General features: G+C 42.8%; 1 protein-coding gene across 1 annotated transcript in view; it reads right to left on the reverse strand.

The window, feature by feature from the left end:
• Positions 1-22,788, reverse strand: part of LOC309555474 (uncharacterized protein) — a 128,603-nt gene that overhangs the window by 59,675 nt on the left and 46,140 nt on the right. Inside the window, exons 5-6 of the mRNA XM_082257501.1 lie at positions 18,724-18,838; positions 9,552-9,736 (exon numbers count right to left, since the gene is read on the reverse strand). Of these exons, the coding sequence (XP_082113627.1) occupies positions 9,552-9,736; positions 18,724-18,838 (300 nt within the window). The remainder of the gene's footprint in view (positions 1-9,551; positions 9,737-18,723; positions 18,839-22,788) is intronic.

The following is a 22,788-nucleotide window of genomic DNA, read 5'->3' on the forward strand; positions in this document are numbered from 1 at the left end:
ACTCGTGGGGGGGGGGGATATACAAAAAGATTAATAAATATTACATATATCTTATAATCACACATTTACGAATAACCCTCTTGGTTTTCCTAACCCCCCCCCCCTTTTCCCATATTTCCCTAATTTACAACTTTCCTCTCTTTTCTCTACTTCTCCTCTTCTTCTCTCCCTTCATGCCTCATATCCTGTTCCCTACATAACTCCACATATTTCCTTGTTCTCTTGAATTCTACCCATCTTTCCCATACAGTGCACAATTTTTATGTCTGATCTTCTCTACTGCTACTCAAAAATTCAATTTTGTGATTAATTTCTATTCTTTTAAACCATTCCTTCATCGTAGTACATTCAGGGTACTTTTTGTGTTATGGAACAGGCAAGTCCACGGGTCATCTGCTGTGTCTATGTCTGTGATTACTTTTATATATTGCCTTACATTCTGCCAGCAGTCCCGGATCTTTGGGCACTCCCACCATATATGCGCCATAGTACCCTTTGAGTTACAACCTCTCCAACACAGTGAAGATTTCTCTGGCTGATATTTTTGTACTTTAAACAAGCCTTATATACCACCTAGCTAGATATTTATAGTTCATCTCTACTGTGTTTATATCAACTGCTGTTGTATGTACCACTCTCAGTACTTTATTTGTTGCTCCTCCAATTGTGATTCCAGCTCTCTGTCCCATTTATTGATAAATGGCGGTATTCTCAGCTCTATATTCTCTGTGAGTATTTTATAGATTTGTGAAACATATTGTTTTAGATTTGTCTGGGAATTACACAAGCGTTCAAATGGGGAGAGGTCATTTTCTGATCTAATAGGCTGAGGTAATGTTGACACAAATGGTCTTAACTGAAAATACCGCCATTCATTCAATATCATTAATTCTTTCTTGTGTCTTGGTATGAACATATTTTCTCTTTTTTTCACTATATCCTTAAGCTTATTATCCACTCTCCAAATCGTGCCCCATTTCCAGGAAAAAAATTAATTAGTCCCCATGAGTGAAATTAAATGTGAATTATATTCCCATTTTTTTTGTTTATAAATTGAATCCCAAACCCTAAACACATTCTTAGTCAATTTGTGCGTGTCTACGTCTAATACGCTATATTGTTGTGGTACCCAAATATTATTACTTAACTGTGTATTACTCAATGTTATTTCTATTTTTACACATTTTTTTTCTACTTATTATTTTTGTCCATTCCACCATTCGTGATAATACCACAGCAGTGTAGTACCTTTTAATATTCGGTGCTGCTAAACCCCCTTGTGTTTTCCCTTTACTTAGTACTGAGAATTGTATTCTTGGTTTCTTATTCTGCCAAATATACTTTGTTATCATTGTATTTAATGTTTTAAAATAAGTGTATTGGTAAAATCTGAAAATTACACAGAATTATACAGAGTTTTAGACACTATCACCCTTTTTACCATGTTTATTCGTTCTACCCAAGAAAGCGGTCCTGTTGTTACCTTTTTCATTTCCATTTTAACTTTGCTCAATAATGGGATATAGTTTGCCTGGTATAGGTTCCTTGAAGACAGTGTTAAATTTATTCCAAGGTATTTTAAGTCTTTTCCCCCCCAGGAGAATGGAAGTTATTTTTGTAAAGATATTTCTTCTTTCTTATTCATATTCATATTCCGCAGCCTTGTCCTCTCATCCTGTCACTGAACACAGAAGGCGATGGAGGAAGTTTTCCTCCACTCACTTCCTCCACCGGCTTCTGTGTCCAATTGCCAGGCACTCAAGACTCAGGACATGTGTAGAGTAGTGCATGTGTCAGTGGTTGCCCCAAGTCCCCGCACCGCAAACGCTGCATTTTATTTTTCAGGAGCTTCGGGAGCCACAGCTCCCATCCCGCCCACCGGCTCCCGTCTCGCTCAGCCCCACCCTGTGGCTCTTGTCCCACCCAGCCCCACCCTGCTGCTTTTGCCTCGCCCAGCCACGCCGCTGTAATGTTCTGGTACCTTTGGTACCCTAATTCCACTTTTCCTAAGTGTATGCGCCCCACCATTCTCTTTTGGTAAGGTGCGCATACACCTTTAAGACCGATGCTGTCATCACTGAGCGCCGCTGGAGCGGCTATTTCAACCTCCGGCGGTCTCACTCACATGTTCGTTCAACGCCGCATAATCTGCCTTGAAGCTCTCATGCTTGCAAGCATACCTCGCTATCGGAACCACGCTGCTGATCCCTGTATCCCGTTACCGGATCATCCGCTCTTGCCGAACCTCTCCTCTACTACATTGCTACTAGTGATAAGTACCCCACAGGGGAAACCTCTATAACCTTCATACTAAAGCTTACACTATCTAGCTCTAAGGACTATTACTACATCTGCACTAACTAAGATTGCTAGCTCTTGAGCCTAATACCATCTGCTCTTGCACTGGGTTGGTCTATCCTGTATGTTCACCTGCTACTCTATCATCTGCTACCATACATGATTGCTAAACCTATCTGCATCCCATCTGCTACTATCTTACTTTCAAGAACATTCCTTTCAAGTGTCTGTCATCTACCATCTCTACCCAACCTGTCTCTTCAGCCTATCATCACTATATTACTATACATATAAGTCACTCTAGGAACATCTTATTGAGTGTGTGTATTTACTTGCTGAATTGAGACTATCCACACATGATGAGTCTTGGGAGTTGGAATTGGTGTCTCAGCGTTTCTCTACATGACTACTGAAGTGGAATATATCTGCAGCTGTAAATCCACATTATACATAAAACGCAGGAGCGTTACAGCCGCTCTCTTCCCGCCCTGCGGCTCTCGTCCCGCCTCACCTTGCATCGTCTGTCAAATCTGTGAATTTATGAAGAGAGGGGTAAAGTTGTAAAAGCTGGAAAGGGGGAGAGGTTGTGCAAAGCGGGAGCTGAGTAGTGGGGAGGTGGTACATGGGCAAGAGCTGGAAAGGGGGGTTGGCAGGTTGTTTAGAGGTGACAGGGGGTGAAGAGGTGAACATTGGAGGGTTAAAGAGATGAGAGCTGTGGATTGGGGTAATCTGTAGATGGGGGTGCAGAAGTGAAATGTGGAAGGGGGGGATGTAGAGACAAGCTGCAGTTGAGGACTGGAGGTGTAAGCTGTGGATGAGGAGGTGCAGAGTTGAGTTGACAGGGGGTACAAAGGTGAGTTGTAGGGGGTGCTAAGGTGAACTGTGGACCGGGGTGTAGAATTGAGGAGGGACAGAGGAAGAAGAGGTGTACTGTGGATAGTGGGAAGAAGTGGTAAGTTATATACAGGGGGGGGAGAAGTGGCGAGCTGCGGACAGGGGAAGGGGGGTTGAAGTGGTGCGCTACGGACAGGGGGGAGAATTGGTAAGTCATGGACGGGGGGGGGGAATGGTGAGCTGCAAATGGAGGGGGTGGGGTGTTTAGAAGTGGTGAGCTGTGGAGGATGGGGAGTGGGAGAAGTAATCTGCGGACGGGGGGAAGAATTGGTAAGCTGCGAATGGGGAAACGAAGAGGTGAGCTGCGAACAGGGGAAAGAAGAGGTGAGCTGTGGACAAGGGTTGCAGAGATGAGGTGAGATTTAAATGGGAGGCACAGAGGTGAGCAATAGATGGTTACATTGGGGAGATATGTCTGTTGTGCTGATTTTTTTTTCTTTCTGCGCCCTGTGTGATACACACACCTCATCACTGCAGAGTACACTTTCCTGAGCCATGTGTGTTTTGTACTCCTAAGTGTGGTACTCTGTGCCTTTTGGGCCTATGCAGATTTGGCACCACTTACTACAACGATGGGGTTGGAGGTGGAGAGCTGACTGGGCAGAGTGAGTTCCTGCACCTATTCTCTGAGAAAAAAAGCCCTGTTTATATTTATGTTTAGAATTGAAAATTTACAGGGTTGTGCTTTAAATTTGAAAGTTCTCCATATCTTTTCATTTCTTTAATCAAGTTTGGCAATGTTATTCTCCGATTAGATACATAAAACAGAATGTCATCAGCATATGCCGCTACCTTGTGTTCTACGTATCTGATCTTCACCCCTCCTATATCCACGTTATTTCATATAGTTGCCAATAGTGGTTCCAATAACAACACAAATAGGAGGTGAAAGAGCGGACACCCTTGTCTTGTTCCATTATGCATTTTAAACAATGTGGAAAGCATCCTGTTCATCTTAACTGATGCTGTGGGGTGGCTATATAGTGTTTTAATCCATTGGATCATCTTTGGACCTATTCCCACAGCCTCTATTGTATTCATCATAAATCCCCAGTCTACCCTGTCAAATGCCTTTTCAGTGTCAATTGACAGGAGTAGCGCTGGGGGCCTTCCACTTCTCATCTTTTTCATTAGGAACAAGGTTCTAATTCCATTATCAACAAAGGGGTTTGCACTACTCAAGGCAGACCATCAAAAGTTACACCACCACAGGTGGAACCAGGTAGCTGTCTGTAGAGGGCTGGGTGCCTGCCAGGGTCTGCAACCATGGAGTGGAGAAAAAAGAGAGCAAAGGCGGTGGCACATCGAGCTGAAATGACATGACATGCACTCACAGTTCAAAGAACAATTCAGCAGATGCGTTTCACCCACCTGTACGCAATGACTAAGCACAGGTGTGGAAACGCGTCTGCTGAATTGCTCGATGAACTGCAAGGGCATGTCATGTAATTCCTTCTCATGGATTTATGAATAAACATCAAGATTTTAAGCTGGATGTGCAGCCGCCTTTGCTCTCTTATGTCTTTAATCCTGTTATCCTTATCTTCCCTCCCTGGGACAAATCCCGTTTGGTCTGCATGGATCAATTCAGGCATCAACTCCTTTAATCTGGTAGCCAAGACTTTTGCCTATAGCTTTGTATCTACATTTAACAATGCTATTTGTCTAAAGCTAGAACAAAAGGTAGTATTTTTCCCTTCTTTAGGTATCACTGTAATATGGGCCTCCAATGATTCCTTCCTCATCTCCTTTCCTTCCCCTAGTCCATTCCTGTATGTACACAATTTTGGTACAAGTTGTTCTTTAAATCTTTTGTAATATCGGATCATAAACACATCGGGTCGTGGACTCTTTCCTGTAGCTGTGCTTTTTAATGCTACTTTGATCTCTTCTTGTGTTATTAAGCCCTCTAATATTTGCAATTTTTCAGTTGGTACTCTGGGAAAGTTTGCTTCTTTAATATATTCTTTAATTATTTGCGTTCTTTTTAATTCTGCTTCCTGTGACCCTTTTTATCTCACCCAGTATAGGGAACTGTAGTAACTTTAAAATACATCTGCTATTTTCAATGTCAGGTATACCATCTCCCCCTTATTATTTGTCATTTTTCCTATAAAACTTAGTGATTTTTTGTTTTTTAATATTTTTTCTCAGTATTTCCTGGGTTTATTACCCCATTGGTACCTATCTTTGGCCACTCTAATTAATACCCTTCTTGTTTCCTGTTCCATTAAATCTTTCAATTATTCTCTTTTTAATATTAGGGCGTGTTGTTCTTCTGAATCTACTATCCTTTTATGTAATTGCTCCAATTCATGTTTTTCTGTTAATAATGTTTTCAATCTACTTATCCTTTCCCTCTTCTTTTTAGCTCCAATCGAGATCAAGATACCCCTAATATAAGCTTTATGCACTTCCCAATTCGTGGCCTCGGAATCCCTGGGATTTCATTAAGCGCAACATATTGCTGTAACTCTTTTTTTTTCTTCCTTCAACTTCCTTGTCTTATATCAGCTCCTCGTTCAACCTCCAGGTGCTGATTCTGTTCTGTTGTTCCCCAATTTTCATCTTCATTATTACAGGGGCATGGTCTGACAAGGATATTATTTCTATAGATGTTTTAACTACTGAGTCCAGCCATCTATAGTCTACCATTATATAATCCAGTTTAGAATACATCCAATGCACTGAGTAATAGAATATGTAGTCCTTTACCCCTGGATGTTGTACTTTCAACGCATCTATTATCTGGGATTGATATAATTTTTTACTTCACCTGCCTGAGTTGGTTATTTTCCTTCCCCAGTGCATGTGACGTACTATCTACTCTTGGATCCATGCAGAAATTAAAGTCTCCTGCCAAAATCAGTTTACCTTTTTTTAAAATCAAATAGCTTTCCCAATACTTCCCTCAGATACTCTGTCAGGTTTTTATTCGGGCAAGATATATTTTGCATATATATTGCATTCCACCTCTTATACATAACATATATTGCCCTTCTGAATCCACCATCCTTTCTTCCAAAGAGAACTTTACATCTTTTGCAAAACCTATCGCTACCCCTTTTTTTTTTCGTTGTGGAATCTCCATAGTACCATATTGGATGGTATTTTGACTGTAGTCTCACATTTACATTGTGGAAAATATGTGTCTATTGTAAGAAAGCTAAATTGGCATAGTAATATTTGATTTATTTTAACACCCTATGTCTCTTTGCTGGAGTGTTTATTCCTTGTACGTTAAAAAAATTTAATGTTTTCATATTGTCTTTCTCTCTCCTATCTTGCCCCCATCCCCCTGGCGAACCCAGGCACTGAGATACTTCCTTGATTTGGGGAGAGGAGGGTCAGAACGCAGAGACAAAAACAACGAGGGGTTTGGAGACATAGAGATTCCATCACCTTTGGCAAAATAAACTCTTTTCCTTTGCCCTCCCTCCTCCTACTTATTCATCCCACCATTCGGCCCTCCCATCCTCCCCTCCCCCTCCCCTCTCCAATACTAATATTTTGAGGTATTGGATTTTTTTACCTATCCCTGGTCTTTAAGTAGATGTTTTTTCATTAATTTTGAGTCTTCCCTACCTGTCTACTCTTCCAACTGGGGTGGTGCTCTGTCTAGTGCGCCTGCTGGGTCTTCCTCCCATCTCTTTTGGGAAGTTAGTGCTCAGAGCCCACCAGGTGCTCAAGAGACTCATCCCTCTTACTACACAAAATTACTTTTCTATCCCTATCTCCCATTTTACTCTTTCTAGCCCTATTGTGGTGGCAATTCACTTCGTTACACTCTCTAAATAACCCCTTTCTATGGTCTCTTTAATTTTGAGCTCTTCTCAGGTACTAGTTGCCATTGCTCTTCTTCCAAATGTAACTCTTCTCTCCTATTGTATGACCAGCCAGGGATATCTAAGATAGGGAACTCAAGCTTTTTACAGAAGTCCTGCAATTCTTCCAGAAATCTCAATTTAGCTGAGTGTCCATTCTTACGACCTACCAGGCAAGCTGGAAACCCTCAGTTGTATTGTATATCATATATACACATCTGTTTTCAAGAGAGGTTTTAAGCTTCTTCTTCTTTCCAATGTTTTAGGTGATAGATCAAAGAAGTAGAAATAGTGGGGTGCAGCGCCAAAACACAATAATAATGGGCAGTCACATAGTGGACCCTGCTCACCTTCCTGCTGCTCAAAGCTGCACACCAGATGTGACATCCACCAGACACTTCCAGAATATGTACACATGAACTGGAAGTGACTGCTAATGACGTCTTTCTGGTTGGCTTGTTGGCATCCCAGTGCATCCTGGGATATCTTATACTTGCAATACCTCCAAAACAAAGCAAAGCTAAAGCTGAATAAAAGCTTCTCAAAAGCTGCAGGTGCTGCTAGCGAGTGTTGTCATAGACTTTTATGGAGGCTTTGGAGACACTTTAAAGCACCAAGAAAGCGACATGGGGTATTATTTTCGAAGCAAAGCAAACACAACAGTGTGAACAGGACTGTAAGGTAACTATTTTATTTAGTGGACAGGCACTTTGATTGGCATTGAGAGTGCTTTAAAAAAGCGTGTCCAGTGCCACATTTTGAAGCAAATATAAACAAGACCTTAGTGCTCTGGATTGAGACAAGTACACTAGAGGGATATGCTTTGTTCATATTTTATGTTTCAAGTTTACGACGACTTTAACTACATATTTAGTATAATATTCATTTAAAAAATCTCTTTCTATAAATCATCTATGGTCAGTGAACCCCCTATATAAACTCCAGTTATTGTATATTATGCGCTCATCAAACATTCCCTGGCATCACAGTATCTGTATTATAAATGATAAATGCAGTGAATATTGCTCTTGTTGGTAAAAGCATAGCAAATCCATACCTGTGGACTGATTTTTTTTTTTTTTTTTGCACCTTTGTAATGGTTACAATTTTGAAACTTGCTAATAAAATATATTTCACAGCTTGTTTTTCAATGACTGTTAATTAACAACATGCTGTACTTTTTTATATTTAAAGTAAAATCAGCCCCTTACATAATTATCCCACTATCTCAACACACAGCCATGCCTGGACTAGACCAGTGGTGTTGGGTTGTTGGGCAACATGCTGCAATGACTGCTAGGCATTCACTATTCTCACCAAAGGAGGTTAATTTCCAAGAAGACCTGAATGTTTGTTTTTTTTGTTGGGAAACCCACAGCAATTGCTGCCTTGCTTAGCTGATTTGTCATGAGCTTCCTGATATCTTAGCAGGCCACACCACTGGCCAAGCCCTCCTTTTTTTGCATAGGGGATGCCAGGCACAATCTTCTTGCCTGATAACACACTTTGGTTGGTTTTCTCCCTTTTAACCCTTTTTATTCTGAAAAAGTTTGTGTCTCCAAACGTTTTAAACAAAGGGCCAGTTTATTATCCTTCAGACTTTTTAGAAGGGCTAAACCGTGGCTAGTGGGAATAGAAAATGCCCTGGCCTTGGTAACAATTCCCCATCAACTGGTGTCAGTTAGGGGAATAGTACCCAATCATTGGTGCCAGTGGGAGAAATAGTGCCCCATCATTGGTGTCAGTGGGAATAATAGTGTCCTTTCATTGGCGTCAGTGGGAGGAATAGTGTCCCATCAATGGTGTCAGTATGAGGAATAGTGTCCCATCACTGTTGTCAGTGGGGGTGGGGGAAATAGTGCCCCATAGTTGATGTCAGTGGGAGCAATAGTGCCCCACTGATGTTGTCAGTGGAAGGAATTATGTCCCATTGTTATTGTCAGTGGGAGGAATTGTGCCCCAAGGACTAGATAAAAGCAAGCAAAGGGCCGCATCCGGCCTCCAGTTTGGAGACAGCTGTACTAGATCTAAAAACCCAAAAATCCTGCATGTTGCTTCCTTCCACAACCATTGCAGCAATCTTGGCAGGCCCTTGTCATGTTGCATAAGCAACCTAATTAAAATATTTAGTTGTGAATATATTTTTTTTTTCGCTTCCAAATTTTGCAAGGGCTGTAGTGTATTGTGTCAGTTTATGATGTGACGCGCACACACTCACACGGTATTAAATACTATAATCTTATCACTTGAAACTACTTCCACTATTACTAGCAAGACATATGTGCAATTTGTAGCATGTTTCTAAATGTTACATTTATTTTTAGCATTTTTCACTTGCTAGATATCACATTTAAAAAAAAAAATACAATGCTAACTTAAAGCAGATAGCAAATCATGCTTATTCATCAGTTTCATCGCTGTTTCTCAATTAAACTTCTAATTTGGCAAAATTTTCCTAAGTATCCTGAATAATAATAATAATAATAAGTACTAGCTCAGAATGGATCATTGTGGTAAGGAGACATAAGTCATTACTTGTGTTTGCAGGAGGCGGAGTTCCCTCTCTTTCTCCTTCACACTCCGAATAGTGTTGTGCAGCTCATGAAGAATGCTCTTGTGTTCCACTTCTTTATATGTGAAATCTTGTGTGGAAACCTCTGTCAGTTTCTTAACTTGTGTTGCATCTTCCACTAGAACTGTCTTCTCTTTCATATTGTTATCTAAACAGAATAGAAACCATTTAACGGCAAATACCTTCTCAGCAACATCAAACATTGATTCTGCCCATTTTGCTTAGATGACGTACGGTACTTGTGAATAATTTAATAACAGGGCAGCGTGTGGGATATTGCATAAACTTGGGACGTTTTAGAAAATGTCTATTTTGTCCCCCTCTAAACAACTTTAGAAGGCAGAGTGTGATGTCCATTAACGTAAAGCAAAAGGTTGGCTTTTTATGTGGCCAAAGACATCAGATGTAGGCTACGAAATTTAGAGCAGGTATCATTGAAGAAGATTTAGGCCTCATGAACATTGGACATTTAGCTAACTCTCCTCCTCCTGGTAGCAGAGTTTCGGCAGAAAAAAACGATTGACACTTGTAAACTCGTGTAACCCATTTAGATGCACTTGGGCAATAATTATTTTTATTGGCCAGAATAAAGATTGATTCTGACCCTTGAAATTAATTAATGCTCAAGCACTAAACGAGCCTAGCACTTAAAGTATAACTAAAGTCAAAACTTTTTTATTCAGTTTTGGATATAGAGTGCAGAGGGATTAGAACACCTGTCAAGTTTTATGGCTGTCTGTGTGCTTGTTAAGGGGATTCACCCTCTCTATTTGTAATGTTTACCATTAATATTGAAAATGAAATTAAAAGAAAATCCTAAATTTTGGGTTGTCCCCAGAAAAGTAATAGAGGGAAAATCTTCCAATCGGCACACTAGTTCTGGTGACCTAGGGGTCCCCAAGGAATTCTCTTAATTTGCAGGTATTTCCTCTAACTTCCTTTTTGGCTATGGGACTGGAAATTATGAGAAATCTCTGTAATAGGACACAGATGGCAAAAAAAAAAAATATGACATGGGATATTTTCCTCCTTTGCTCTATCTAAAATGAAAAAAAAAAAGGGGTTTTGTCTATAGTTCTTTAAGCGTGCATTTGGATGCAGCTAAAGAAGTATGGTTGACTGTGTTGCGCCTCATCTAAAATCCCACGGGGAATTCATGTTTCTTTTTATGCATTTAGGTGCATCAAGAGTTTTTTCTGCCAAAGCTCTGCTGCTCCTGGACGCATTGACTGTGAGGGTTTATACTGCCTCCAAACTTCTATAAACGCCTATGTATGCATGGACACATAGGCTAACATACAGGGGCATTTAGAGGCAGGAAAAAAAATGCCAAATGCCTGCCCCTAGGAGCAGCAGAAAAAAACATCTAGTGGGCATGAGGCCTTAGGCCAGCCATACGCGGATCAAATCTTGGCCAGTTCAGCAGAAACCGGCCGAGATTCCAACCATTAATGGACAGGCTGAATGTACCAAGTTGATCGATTGATCAACTAAAGCCTCGTACACACGCAAGGAATTTCCGCCGACCGGTCGTCCGTCTTTTGTCCAGAGTCGTGTCTGTTGGTTGGAATGTGCTCTAGACTGCACATGAATTTTCCCGCACGACAGAATTCTACTTCAGACGTGATGTCATGTGTTGGATTGCTTTGTATGTGTTCTTTCATCTCTGAGCATGCCTAGTCTTGCTCATAAGATTTTTCCCATCTAAATCTGTACTAATGAGACGAAAATCGGACGTGTTTTGACAGTCGACAAAAATTTTATAGCCTGCACACCAGGATTTTTTCGGCCGAAAAGTCGGAGTCGGTTGTCGGAAGCATCATACTAACAAGCCGAAAATCGGCAGATCGGTCCTCGGATGAAAATTCCCGGCCGAATTTCCACTCGTGTGTACAGGCCTTTAGGTACAACCAGTCTGCGGAATTTGCTTCTGTTTATCACAAGCGGCTACTATAGCAGCTAGCGATAGTCACTGTCTTCCCCCGCTGGCAGAAGAAAATGGCCCAGCAGGAGGGATTCCTCTGTCAGCGCTATCTGTGCTGATGGGGGGAATCGTTTGAATTTCTTTCCTGCAACCTATGGCTGCAGAAAAGAAATTCGCACTGTCTATGGCCAGACTCAAGCCCCGTACACACGTACCGATCGTCGGCATACAAACGTCGGTGGACGAAGGATCTGCCGATTGTACGCGTGTTAGTATGGTGCCTCCGACAGATGTCTGCGCACAATCCGCGGACAAAAGTCTTTCTTGCAAACATGAAAATATTTGTATGCCGACACCAGAACGGACGATTGTTCGCCTGTCAGTACACAATTCGGCCGACAGACCGCAGATTTGCAAGACTGGGCATGCTCAGAAAATAGAAAACACAGGGAAAGTTAACCATTACATGACATCACTTCTGCAGTCGGCGGACAAAATTCTTGTGCTGTCCTTGTGCTGTCTTTGCACTTTTCAGCAGACACCGACATCCCGGGGAGAAAAGAGGAACATTTGTATGCCGACCATCGGTACGTGTGTACGGGGCTTTACTGGGACAAAAGTCTATCAGACAAGTGTCTTGTATATTTACCTGCGGTTCTAAGGTAAGCAGTTCAAATAAACATGTACATTCTAAGAAGAAACAGTACCTCTGTGAGCTAAAGCAAAATGAACAACAGCTGACTATGGGACAGCTAACTTTTGTAATCAATGTGACTGATCTAAGGCCCCTTTCACACATGTCCGATCCTGTCCATACCGTTTTCTGCTCAGCGGGGGATCAATCCGCCGATCCCCCGCTGAGCAGGCGGATGGCAGCTCTTTCTCCGTTCTGTGTGCAGAGACGGAGGTGTCAGATCCCCGCTCTCCTCTATGGGGGAATCGGATGAGAACGGACCACCTGTCCATTCTCATCTGATCCGATCCGCCAGACGGATGGAAAATAGGGTTTCCATCCGTCCGGATTTGACGGACAGGATTGGATCGGATGTCAGCGGACATGTCTCCGCTGACATCCGATGCCCCATAGAGATGCATGAAGCATCCGTTCAGATCCGCCTGCTTTAATAGTAAACTTATGCATAGAGGAAAAACACTCATGGATGGCCATGGCAAGAACCCTAGACCGCTTGCCTGTTAACTTTCAATTGCCACCTATTTAATGGAAGCTTAATCTCCATTTATTCATTCCCTGACAATCATTACAGAGGATTGTGGGGTGAGATTCCCCAGCCCCCGTGATCTCGTTGCTACTTTACTTCCTTTTTTTGGGAAGGACACAGCAAGGAATTAAAGAACTTCCTTATTGGGATAATGAGGGTACTGGCAATCTCACCCAATAAGCTATTGTCAAACAATAGCAGAGGAATCCCCACTGGGAGTAGGGTGCATGTACTTCAGGACAGGAAACCATGGTAGGAGCTGTGTTCCTGGTGCCGTTAGCCAGAGGGAACCTGCTGTTGCTGCTGATAAAGTATTAAACAGCTTTAAACAACAGTTAAGGTTTCAGGAATGGAAAGGAATGGGGAAGTAGGTTACCTTTAAAACAGGCCTAGGTTCAAGCTTTATAAACACACAAGCAGTTTTCCTCAGTATTTAGAAACCTATTGCAGGAAATAGCACATTTGTTTTACCCTGGCCTTATAGACTTAGGCTCCATTCACACGAATGTATTTTTTTCATGCTTTTTGCTGAAATGCATTTCATTTTTTTTACATGGGTTCCTATGGAACATCTTCACATCAATGCATGTTTGTGCCTCTGCATTTTTGGAAAGGGTCAGGGGCTTTTTTCCTGCAAAATGCTGCGTTTTTGCATGTAATAGACTTCGATGGACCTGCATCCAAAGTGAAAGTATTGCGTTTTTACAGCGATTTTGCAACGATTTGCGTTTTTAAATCTGCCCAACAACAAATTTTCCAAAAAAAGAAAAAAAAAGCATAAAAAAAACGCAAAATCGCGGGATAATTGTGGGAAAATCATGGTTAAAAAATTTGAAAAGCACTACAGAAATGCTCAAAAGCAACATGCATAGGTGTGAATCAAACCTAAAGCTGTGTCTGGGCATCCAATGTCACCCAGTGGGCAGGGACAGTGCACACACAGGCCTCTTGTCTGGGGCTTAGCTGCAGGGATTTGAACAAGGAACACCGTTCACGTCTATGATGCTGGGAGTAAGCCCGTAACAGCTGCCCTGTCTCGGACAGTCAGACAGAACATGTCAACACTAACTGGGACTTTTTTGGCCAGGCTTACAGGAGAAAAAGGTGGAAATGGCCTACAGGTATGCACATTTTATATATATATATATAGCTGGAATAGGTGGGACTGTCCCCAAATTCCATTGAAATCCCGGCATCCCACAGACCCAGGCTAAATTTGGAACTGAGTTCCAATATTTCCCCTGCTCTGATCTAGCCCCAAGTGCAGCCAGCTTCCCCTCCTCTCCATCCCACTGGCTGCCCTGCAGGGGACTCTACAGTGTCTGTGCCCAACAACCACCCCCTGTTCTAATTTCCACCCACCTGTGTGCCTACCCTGCTGCTTCGATCCCCGTGTGCTGCATCCCCCCCAGCAGCACTGCCGGCTCTCCTCCTCTCCCTCCCACTGGCTTTCAGCTGCACAGGGGTTCAGGATGTTATATTTACCAGCCCCTTCCTTTCCTGAATGAACACAATGATCAATTGGTACTGAATGCTGCTGTGTTCATTCATAGGTGAAGCATAGTAAACTGTGTGAACAAACAGGAAGCCGCTCAGCACAGAGCACTTCCCATTCATTCACTGTCCTTTGCACCTGGCCTGCAGAGAAAGAGACCAAGGAATCTCTGTCCTCATCCCTTTCTCTGTCTCAAAAGTTAGGCACCAAATACCCCCAACAAGGCTGTTAAAAATGTAAAAAAAAAAGAAAAAAAAAAGAATATTATTAAAATAAAATACCAAAAAACTGTAAAAAAAAAATGTTACAAAATAAATAAGGGTTTGCTCATACTTTGGTCTCTGAAGAGCGATCAGCATTCAGATTGCTCTTCAGAGAGCATTTGACAGGTTGTAAAAGGAAGGTTGTATTGCCTCCTCACTGCCTGCTTTAACCTCTTCGACCACACGCTAGCATGCTGCAACTCCATTCATTTGAATGGGTCACATTTTACAGGGGGTATAATTCATGCCGTGGCTGTGGGCCACTTGTTCATTATGAAATACTTACCTTAGAACGAAGCCCCGGCACGGTCGTCTGGACAAAGCTGAGGGAGCTGACATGCTACCTCGGCGTCTCTTCCTGGTTCGGGGGCTCTGGCGCTGTGAGTGGCCGGAGCCGCGGTGGCGTCACTCCCGCGCTTGCGCACGGGAGTTTTACTTTACGGCGCCGGACCTTCAGAGCGCATGCGCCGCAGACATCAACGGCTGCATGCAGGTTGAATATCTCCTAAACCGTGCAAGTTTAGGAGACATTAATTGTACCTACAGGTAAGCCTTATTATAGGCTTACCTGTAGGTAAAAGTCATAAAGCGGAGTATACTACCGCTTTAAAAAGGTAAACAGAGCCTTTAATGCATTGGTTTATGCCCTTTTACATATGTAGCGCCCTCCTACTTAGGTGCTAGAATAAATGTATATCGTTTTTGTTTTCTCTGATTAACAGGGAGACAGCCAGGCAAACTTACGTGCTGTCTGCTTAACAGAGAGCTGTGATTGTTTACTGAGGTCTGCTCATGCTGTTCTAATGTTTCACACTGGTATAGTAGCTATGGAATGTACTGGACAGTAGGTGGGAACCTGGCAGATGAGAGCATCGGTGTTAATACAGCCCTGGCCAATTAGAAGGGGATGAGCCCCAAGGCATGCTGGGTAACTGTATTTATATCTGAAGAGCACATGGGCTTGAGGTCTTCCTCTACAGAGAGAGGTCCAGGAGAGGAGGAGGTTGTGTCCTCTCCTAAGGCACAGGCTGCTATGGGGCCCCAGGTGGGCGACCTGAGGGCCTGAAACATTGAAGCTGAAACCCATGATTCTCTTGCAAGCTGACAGAGGAAAGTGACCTGTGGCCAGGGCCTTGTGAGTACAGACCCCCCCAAAGGGATCCTAGAAACTGTTTTGGCTAAAATCCCCCTCTTTGTGCTAGAAGTCAGCATTCTGGGTGTAAGCTAAAGAGGACACTGGCTAGTATCTTGAAGAAGCAAGGTCCACTAAATTCCTTCAACTACAAAGGGACTTGCTTAATTCTGTACAGCCTGCTACATAGTTCTACTGACAGTCTGCTGCACAGTTCTATTGAAGAAGTTCTCCTCGCTTGTGAATAGTTAATTGCGAGTATCCTACTAAATACCGTCTCCTATCCAAGTTCTCCAAATAAAATACCAAAAAATACATCCCATGAACTGGTTATTGTCGAGTGGAAGAGTGTGTGCACCTGGTTGTGTAAAAAATACCCTGTAACTGGCTGTGGATTAATCAGTGGGAGATCAATTGGGGAGGGAGAACACAATTATTCAAGCAGCTCATGCGGGGCGGGGGGGGGGGGGGGTAGCGCTACACATAGCTACAGTAAATCAGAGAAAAAGGTTTTATTTGCTTTATTTAATGCTGATAAGTATACTAAGCGCAGAAGCACAAAGTCGTTAATATACTATTAAATAAACCAATCCTAACTACTCTACTCAACCTCCCCATCCCATACCCAGCAGTACTTACCTTACATCAGCAAGCAACCTGCACCAGGAGATTCAGCTTTAATTGGGCTAGGCAAAGCTCTGCTCCTGTCCTGAGACTGAGCCAAGTCCTGCATATGTGTTACATCTCCTTGTAGGTCGAAACGTGGACTGGGTCGCCCACTAATCAGTGAAGTACAAGTGAAGATAGCTAAAATGGGGGGGGAGGGGGGAACAGGGGCTGCTAGGATTAGGTTGTAAATGTACACGAAGCACCCTCTTAGTTAAGTTGCTAATAGGGTTCAGTATATTTCGTTTTTGTCTCCTCTATAGTCAGTGGGGCAGAATTTGATTATTGCTGGCTGTTCTAGGTTCTGCTGGCAGCAGGATTGCCTACTTACCTCTGTATTCCAGTAAGTTGTGGAATATAGTGGGTTGGGAGAGGCAGACCTTGGGCTGGATATTTACAGTATACAGCCTCAGACAATCCCTGGTTGAAAGAGAGAACAGTAGGGGGTGGAAGTGTGCATAAATAGTCTGGAGCCTAGAGCAGCAGGGTCCTTTGCCCTGGTGGAGAGAGACCCAGCCTGGAGGGGCTGTCTGCCCTTCTGGGCTAGCTGCTGAGGCCTGGAGGAGTTTGTTCGAGTTCCTATCTCATGGAGAACTGGGGGCCTTTTGCTAGAGTGTATAGAACAGAAAAGAGTAAAGCCTCGTACACACGTGTCAAAATTCTGATCTGCCGATTTTCGGCTTGTTAGTATGATGCTTCCGACAACCGACTCCGACTTTTCGGCCGAAAAAATTCTGGTGTGCAGGCTATAAAATTTTTGTCCTTCGTCAAAACACGTCCGATTTTCGTGCAGTCAGTACAGATTTCGACAGGGAAAAATCTTATGAGCAAGACTGGGCATGCTCAGAGAAGAAAGAACACAAAGAAAGCAAACCAACACATGACATCACTTCTGAAGTAGAATTTTGTTGTGCGGGAAAATTCGTGTGCAGTCTAGACACATTCCAACCAACAAAACACAACTCTGGACAGAAGACGGACGACCGGTCGGCGGAAATTCGTTGCGTGTGTACGAGGCTGAAGTCTGTCGAGAATCTGGCCTTCAGATTCATGAAGCAGGATCTGGCTAATACTAGAATGAGATGTCCATGTATACAGGGACACATTGAGTAGAGGCCAGAGAGGGAGAGATCCTAGAGAAACTGATGCTGCTTACCTCTTCTTTGAGAGACTGCTCCAGATGACTGGCTCAGAGCTGTTTCCAGTGTGGGATCCCCCTGAAGCTGTATGCTCACATTTTTTGCTCTAGAAGCCTATATGGAGAAGGTATCCCAAGGCTCACCTTATACCCTATCCAAGTTTTCCTGAGCAATAAATCTAAAAAATACACTTTCTGTCTAGTTATTTGGTGAAGAGAAACTGCTGTGTGCCTGGCTGCCGTGCATCCAATAAGAAATAGAACCTCAGATGATTAAAAACAAAGAAAAATTCCCCGCTCAATTTACCAACCAGCCAACAACTTTGCAAAATGTGTGCAAACTGAACCCCTGTTTTTAATGTTAACTGTTAGACAGGACAATTTGGGTTGTTGCAGGCTGGCTGGTAAGTTGGGCTGGGAATTTTTATTTGTTATTTTTGACATGCATCAACCTTCTATGCTTCAATGTTTCTATTGCTCCTAGCTATTAAGGCCAATTATAGGTTGGGGCAGTTGCTGTTTGTTTGTACTGTTGGTTTTTTGGTGACGGTGCATACTGGACACCAATTCTACCATTGTGCTATTGCTGGTGTCCAATGTGCCCCTATACCTTTAGGGAGGGGTGGGCTCCCAAGCATACCTGCCCTCGATCTAACCACTATTATATTTGTGCTCCTACTATGGAGGCTCTCAGAATTTATAGAGTTAGGACTGCAGAGAACACTGGGGTGCCTTGTTGGAGCCTCTGCATCTTACGCTTGTATTTGCAAATGTGTGCAAACTAAACCCCTGTTTTTAACGTGAACTATTAGACAGGACTATTCAGTTTGATGCAGGCTATTTAGTAAGTTGAGCTGGGAATTTTTCTACGTTTTTGTTTGACATGCGTCGCCCTTTTATGTGCTCCTTGTTGTTATGGCCAGTTATAGGTTAGAGCAGTTGCCGTTTGTAACCTCAGTTGATCTAGCCAACCCAGTCTGGGGTGCGCTACATACAAGTATAATTATCCTGTATTATTTAGTTACATTACAACTATTTTATTAGCCTGCAGATAAATTAACTACTGCAGTAACTTTTACCTAAACTGAAAACAGTGAGAAGATGTGACCAGTAACGTCCTTTACTCACATATGCTCCATGTTGGAGAAACATATGAACAGAGGGAGAGACAGAACAGGTGGCTGCTGAGCCCCCCAGACAGGTGGTGTTTTGTTACCTTTGTGCTCAGGACACACCCTCCATTTAGGTAGGAGACAGAGAGGAAACAAAGAAAGCTGCATTTACATAATGAGAATACCTGAGACATTTTGCAGGTGTCTGTGCTGTGCCTCCAGCTCTTCTTTCACAACACTGATAGAGTTTTCCTTCATAGCCAGTTCCATCTGCATGGTGCTTATCTGAGATTGCAACTCCTACAAGACACACCCAAAGAGATTAAGGTGTAACAACCTTGTATCTGAACACCACAAACCAAAAACACTATTTAGTTCATTTTTAATATTCAAAGCAAACTCACCAAACCATGTCTCCATGCTTTATTTTGCTGAGAATATCCCCCCCTAGTATTTCTGGCCATGGTCATCTTGAATAAAGGCCAGGTGATCCATGTAGCATTTATTGTCTGGAATCCATCTGCCCTGAGCTCAAGCATGCAGGCAGGTGGTGTGCTTAGCTGAGAAAACCCCTCCTCCCCCTCCATAGGACTCCTGGGATATATGACATCATTTGCCTAGGTATGGAAAACAGGAAGTAACTAAAGAAATGTAAAAAAAAAAAATATCACCCTGTACAGCACAGGTTCCCCCTGCTGCCCAGGCCCCCCTCCAGTGCTACAAGCTTCCCTCCTCTCCTCTTCCACTGGCTGTTGCTGCAGGCACACTGGGGGATATTTCAGAATGGAGAACAGGGAAAAGGCCCGTAAATATGTAATTGACTAGTCCCTTCTTTTTCTAAATTGACACAGTGACTGACCGGTACCAATCACTGACTCTGCTCAATTATAACTAAAGTATAGTAAACTGTGTGTGTGTGTGTGTGTGAATGACCAGGGAGCCTTAGCACAGAGCACTTCCCATTCATTCACTGTCCAGTGCAGCTTGAGGTTATACAATGAAATTCAGCACAAGAACTTATGACTAACAATACAGGTACACCCATACTAGCCAGTAGGAATGTTCAAAACTGAGTTTGGATCTGATCACAGAAGTCAGATGTCATTCCTTGTCCAATGAGCTGCCATTTACAAATAAGCAGGAATGCTTGTGACATCATTGACCTAATTCGGCCACATAAGTCAATGTCATTGACCCATTATTGCTATGTGTCCTTATTGGGTCAATGATATCTTGAGCAACTCTGCTCCTTTGTATGTGTAAGATGCATAGGAGGGAGGGAGGGGGGGGGGGTGTATTTGGGGTGGAATCCTCCACCCACAACTCATTGGACTAGGAATGAAAACTGACTTCTAAACAAAGTTCTGAATAAACGCAGGTTCATCCCCACTAGCAAATCAGCTTTCACTCTTTCACTTTCACCAAATGCTCTAAAATGAAGTAGGTGAAGTCTGATTGGTTGGCTTTAGTTACCATACAATGTACTTTGTATTTAATTTTAAAAATGTACTGGGTTAGGCTGTCTATATAGGCAGGCAGATCTCTCATTGGCTACAGAGCTTCAGCATATCACCAAGCCAAGACAAGAGAAAATAGATGGCCTTTATCAGGACTTCTTACTGCCAATAGGTTGTGTTGCAGGATGTTGGAAAATGGTCCTACATGCTGTATTGTAAACATGCTGATCTGTATATTGCAATTCAGGGCAACTAAATAGAAAAAACAAAATGACAATTCTAAAAGGCAAAATGCATCATGCATTAATGCACCCTGTCTGTGTATGGCTTATGGCTGGGAATAGACATGAGAAAGCTGCAGGACATGCAGGTATGATCTAATCATCTCAGTAAATAATCTGGCTCAATTTCAACCTTCAACAGGAGCCATCATATAGCACAAGCATTCAAGCAAAGGAGAGGCGGTAGATTTGCTCAACATGCTACGCACTGTCATGGGGTCAGATTATGTGGCTAACAACAGAGGCCAGACAAGTCTTTCCAACCTGCAAGACTGCTTTCTTAAACCTGAGGTCTACTTGCCTAGAATGGTTTCAGTTGCCCCACAGCCATGAGAATGCTATTTGATTCAGATAAGAAAGGTCAGATCAGGAAACTATGGACATTCAGCAATGAAGAATGATCACACACTGAGCATTTTGGAATTGCATGATTCTGTGTGCGATTCCATAATCGCAGCAAAAACCAGGCAAAAAAAAAACGCTCAGGTGTGAACAGGGCCTTATTGTCTTCTTTTTTCAATGTCGGCATAAAATATAAGAAACAGAAACTCTCATGTGTTTCCCAAAACATTAAAAAAAAGGAACAATATTCGCTTTGCTTTTGACTAGGGGCGCTTAAAGTGATATTAAAGGCTTCCTTTTTTAAAAAAGATAACAAACATGTTATACTTACCTGCTCTGTGCAGTTGTTTTGCACAGAGCAGCCCCGATCCTCCTCTTCTCAGGTCCCCCGCCTGTGTTCTTGGCCCCTCCCTCATGCCGAGTTCCCCCAGAGAAGCAGCATGCAATAGGGACACCCAAACAGGCTTGCTCCTGAGCCGTGGCTTGCCCCTGCCCTTGCTCTACTCATTGGCTCACTGGCTCTGATTGACAGCAACGAGTGCCAATGACTCCCGCTGCTGTCTCAGCCAATAAGGAGGGAGAGTCTCCAGAGAGCTGAGGCTCTTGTGCAAATCACTGGATCGAGATGGAGCTCAGGCAAATATTAGGGGAAGGGTGGGGGTGGGGATGGGTGGCTGCACACAGAGGGGTTTTACCTTCATGCATAGAATATGTCCTTCAGGCTTTGAGGGGCGCAGACTGTGGCCAGTGGGAGTAGAAAATGCCCCAGCGCCAATAGGAGTTAACTATGTCCCATCACTGTTTTCAGGGGAAGAATTGTGGCCCATCATTGGTGTCAGGGGAGGAATAGTGCCCCATCATTGGTGTCAGTGGGAGGAATAGTGCCCCATTCGACATAGGGTTGCCACCTCATCCCTTTAAACCTGAACACATTAATTACACAGGTTCTGTGGCTGATTAAGGTAGTAATTAAAATCACTTGGTGCATTATCTGCATTAAATTAGCCCCAGAACCTGAGTAATTCATATGTGTTCTGGTTTAAAGGGATGAGGTGGCAACCCTACACGATGGTGTCAGTGGGAGGAATAGTGCCTTATTGCTTGCATCATTGACAGAAATTATGCCCCATTGTTGGTGTCAGTGGGAGGAACAGTGCCCCAAGGGCTGGATAAAGGCAAGCAAAGGGCCAAATCCGGCCCCCAGGCAGTACCTCTGGTGTATATGATGCAACCAGTTTCAGCTCAGTGTTTCCCCAAGGGGTACTTCTAACAAATATGGCAAAAAAAAAAATATTAATAAAACCCTTACCACAGATTTTCTAGCATGTTGGAAATTCTGTGTTATAATGAGCACTTTGATGTACATAAATGCTCATAATAGCACGGCCCTATGCTACCATAATGATTTGGAGTACACTGACATTTCCTGATTCTGCTGAATGCTGCATTAGATTTGTTTGATTCACTGAGAACAGGGCAATTAATAAATATTGGTAATTGGGATTTATGGGTTGATCAATTCTGTAGTCACAATACTTGCTATTATAGGGATGCAAATTGTTGTCTTTTTTTGCTGCAGTAGTCAGAGGGAATAATATGGGGTGAAATACAGGGACTTTTATCCACAGAGCTGTTTGTTGCACTATTCCACATGCTCACATGTGCAAAGACTAGAAGCACAATATTCAGAGACTGTAGCACTTACTATGGAAACTCACGGGTTACATTTGGCAGTGCGCAAAGCTATAAAACCCTCTTCCTCCTAAAACAAACCATTTATGGTTAGGCTGCACTTGTATAACTGGCGTTTCATTTTGGTTGTTATTTTCCGTACTCTCCTACAGTAGACTCTCAGTGTTTATGTAACTATGCTTAGGTTCATGACTGAAATGCATTTGCAGATGTCTTTACAATGTTATCTTGTCCACTGAACAGAGTATACTGATGCATACTGTACATTAGGCTCATCCCTCATTCACTAGAGACGCTTTGTATCTCACATCAGACACACCCAAGCTTTTCAATATAGACACTGGGTACAAACAGTTCTAAAGAGACAATGCAAAACTAAGGAAACAGGGGGCAGCACTGACTTCAAGGTTCAATGTGTATAAAACAATTATATTGATGGCTTTTGAACTGCTGCCCTTATTTTCAGATTCCACTGAAA

The sequence above is a fragment of the Pelophylax lessonae genome (assembly GCF_965119305.1).
Source record: "Pelophylax lessonae genome assembly, chromosome: 5".
Taxonomy (NCBI): Eukaryota; Metazoa; Chordata; class Amphibia; order Anura; family Ranidae; genus Pelophylax; species Pelophylax lessonae.